At 42.1% G+C, this 3613-nt stretch overlaps 1 protein-coding gene and 1 non-coding gene across 2 annotated transcripts; one reads left to right on the plus strand and one right to left on the minus strand.

The window, feature by feature from the left end:
* Positions 1-907: 907 nt before the first annotated feature.
* SERTM2 (serine rich and transmembrane domain containing 2) lies at positions 908-1180 on the minus strand. The gene has a single exon (XM_025853670.1). It carries the CDS (start codon positions 1178-1180, stop codon positions 908-910), a length of 273 nt encoding a protein of 90 aa, XP_025709455.1.
* Positions 1181-2467: 1287 nt separating this feature from the next.
* On the plus strand, positions 2468-2540 carry TRNAN-GUU (transfer RNA asparagine (anticodon GUU)). The gene has a single exon. It is a non-coding gene; the product is annotated as a tRNA-Asn (tRNA).
* Positions 2541-3613: the final 1073 nt, after the last annotated feature.

A 3613-nucleotide genomic window follows, 5' to 3' on the forward strand; every position in this document is an offset into this window, starting at 1 on the left:
GAATACCAATATTATTTCATTTCTGCTTTAAAGTCTAGTTGGGTCTTTTTTGCTAGGATCATCTTTAAACAAAACTCATCTTTGGGTGCAACTCAATCCTAGAGCATGATGAGGAGGGAGAAAAAGGTAAAGAAGCTGCACGTGTAATGTAAGTTTCATTGTCATGAGCACATTTGGACTTAATTTTCCCTTGGTTTGGGGGTGGCTCATCATTCCGGATTTTTGTAATACATCTGCCATTATCTGAGTTTTTGAAAGTCCAGTAATAGTAATAACACAGATAAAAAATGCACATATTTTTCCCTCTCTAGATGAATTTGTTGACTAGCAACTTCTTTCTGCAAAGTTGCCTTTAAACTGCAACAGTTTCTTTAAATCTCTTCTTTGGTTTGGGACAAACCCAATGGCTTTGGATGATAAAATCCCTGTTCCTTTGGGAAAGGGTTCGTGGTCCCTTCCATCAGCCTCTGACTCTTGGGGGTACCCTCTTTGAACCATCAGCCCCATCGAAAGCAGATCTTTCCTATTTCTTGTTTCTTGTTCTCAGTGCTTCCAGGGATCCTGTGTTGTTTGGTGTTTTTTTTTTTTTTTTACAATAGCTGCATATGAATTTCTGGGGTCTGAGGTTTGCTCAAGGCCCAGGCGCTCTTTGGTTACTATGGCAACCTGCCCTCCCAACCAGCTGCCATTTCCTTTATTCCTGGCACAGAACGACTCTTAAACCTCTTAGATATCCCACAGGCAGAATCAAGATAAGAACAACACAAAAAAAAACCACGAACAGCTCGTTAAATAAACAACTTGTTGATTCCCTACACAGGAAGCCACGTGCAACAGAATAAGCTTTCCTGGACATCAACATACAAGGGTTTACTGAGACCCACTAGCGCACGTATTCAGCCTGGCTTTAAGGAGTGGGGATTCGACTCTGCATCTCTACATCTGTGAACTGAGGGACACTTTCTGTGCTCTCAGAAGTGATAGGTGAGATGACATGTTTGAGCCGAAGGAGCATTGTGAAGAGCAGGATGAGGAGAATGGCCAGGAGGCTCAAGAATAAGCCCACATACATGTAGAGGTTGGAATACTTATCTGCAGTGGTGTCGACTTCTGTTGCCAGGGTGGGGAAATGGGCCCGGCCGGTGAGGTTTCCATGGTACTTGAACTGCACCTCCGTCATCCCTCAAAACTTCCGGGGCTACCTCTTTCGGTTTGCTTTCTATTGCCCTCGAGGCATTTCACAGTCACTCAGACTGTCTCTGAATATACTGGAGGTGTTCTTACAATCTCGTGCAAAGCAAGCAATCACGACCTGAACCAAGTAAGTGGTGCACAAGCAAGAAAATGGTGATGTTCTAATTTGGCAATGGCCACACTCTGTCCTCCAGCCCAGCACCCTTGTCCCTCAATAGGTTTTATCAGAAATTCTTAATCGTTAAAAAAATAATATATAAATAACTCTTATTTTCCACAGTCCTACTCTTATACTGATTAAAACAAATAATGGGGAAACTGCTTTTTATAATACTGGTATGGGGACAAGAAATCTCCGAGTATGAAATCAAACTTTTACTCTGTTTTGATGGAGGGAGAAAGGCTGTCTGCTTTACCTAAGGCTCATCTAAGTGTGCGCACTAATTACGTGGATTTAACTGGGTTCTTCTGTGAGGAGACTGTCTAAAGGCTTTTGTATATTTCAGGCTCAGCATATCTGAATTTTCACGCTTCTTGTCTCTCAGAATCTCCCCTCAGGATGGAGCTGGTAAGGTTCCTGCCCAGCTGCTACGGCTTGAGGGCTGTAAGTCTAGAGGACGTGTGTTGACGTCCCTCACCGTAGGTTGGAGGCAAAGTGTTGTCAGACCTGGTAATTCTCAGAAGGAGGAGATCTCAGAGATGCTGACAGCAGTCTGTCCAGGTTCAGATGATTTGACTCTTAAGATTCTTCAATAGATTTATATTCCTGAAAATCAAAAACAGAAATAGAAAATTCAGGTATCTAAGAGAAACAGATGGCAATTTCTTTTGGGATACAAATTAAGGGACATATTGCAAAATGTTTGCTAAGGGCAAATTAGTTTTAAAACGATATCCTGAGTTTTCAATTTGAATGCCTTTCGCTATGTGGTAAATGGCTATTAAAGAAAGGAAAAATTCAAATCACTGAACAGCAACTAATAACTAGGCTAGATTAGGACAGTGTTTTCCAAACGAATTGGTCATAAGATTTACCCAAGGTACTTAATAAAATATAGACCAAGGGCCCCAAAGTAGACTTTCTAAATCATAATCTCCACAGTAGGGGCCAGGAAACCACTCTAGAGAGTCAGATTTTATCGGTCTGGGGTGGGGTCCAAACATCAGTATTTTTTAAAAGCTCCCAAGTGACTCTCAAGTGCAGCCAGGATGAGAACGGTTGCTCTGGCTTAACCAGGTAAGCCTAGTGCTAAAATAAAGAAGACCTAGGGGTACCCGGCTGGCTCAGTTGGTAGAACATGTGACTGTTGATCTCAGGGTTGTGAGTTCAAGCCCCATGCTGGGCATGGAGCCTACTTAAAAAAATAAAATAAAATAAATCTAAGGAGTCATTTTTCAAACTCCAGGTCCCAGTGCCATGGCTCATTTTAACAAATCATAGACTTTGTAGGAATGCAGGCTTCCCCCAATTTTGTTTTTGTGTTCTTTCTCTCTCATTTAGGTCTGTGGGATGGGAATGTCCTTTTTTTAAGATTTTGTTTTTATTTGTTTGAGGGAGACATAGCAAGAGGAAGCAGAGCAGGAGGGAGGGGCAGAGGGAGAGGGAGAAGCGGGCTCCCCCCTGAGCAGGGAGCCCAACAACGCGGGGCTCAATCCAGGGACCCTGGGATCATGACCTGAGCCGAAGGCAGACACTTAACTGACTGAGCCACCCAGGTGCCCCAAGAATATACTTTTTTCCCCAGTATTTGTAGATCAGAAGGAATTGAGAGGGTATGTCTATTCTGAGCGAATAACTATATCTTTCATTATCGGTAAAGACAGAACCTTGTCTTTATTGGCAAAAACATTCCAGTGTGTGAATAGGGTCAGCTATTTACTGTTGACATCTTCCAAAATGATTTAGCTTGTCATTCTGAACATGAATTTTGAATATGGGTGACTAAAATAAACAATATCAACTTACATCACTCGTCAAACTTCTATGTGCAATAGTAGTGGAGAGTGGACAGTGTAGCCTAGTTCTGTCTCTTGTTAACATACCCGAGGAGAGTTTATAGAAATAGCTCCAACAATCACACTGTTCTTCCAATAATCCCCCAGCCTGGGAGCACTTAGAATTTATACTCATTCGTCCACACTATACTTTCTGTAGTCAGCATGTTTCTTAGTCTACCTATCTAAGAAACTGCCCTACTGTCTAGCAGAGCCACCTGGTTCATAAGAAACAAGGGCAAAGAGACAGGCTATCTTTCTACTGTCTTTGGACCGAAGGTCTAGGAAACATTTTTCCGCTACTTAAATGTATATTTATTTTGACTTCTGATTCACTAGCAAGTGGAAAAGACAATCACAGTAAATATCCTTTAGTTCCCTAGAAACACCATCTCCCAAAGGCAATGGATCATCAGGGCAGCTT

This window comes from Callorhinus ursinus, unplaced genomic scaffold (assembly GCF_003265705.2).
Source record: "Callorhinus ursinus isolate GAN/ISIS: 27379988/994484 unplaced genomic scaffold, GSC_fseal_2.0 scaffold65, whole genome shotgun sequence".
Classification (NCBI taxonomy): domain Eukaryota; kingdom Metazoa; phylum Chordata; class Mammalia; order Carnivora; family Otariidae; genus Callorhinus; species Callorhinus ursinus.

What these genes read in the sequence shown, in the direction of transcription:
- SERTM2 (XM_025853670.1), bottom strand. Translation starts at nt 1,180, where the DNA reads ATGACGGAGGTGCAGTTCAAGTACCATGGAAACCTCACCGGCCGGGCC.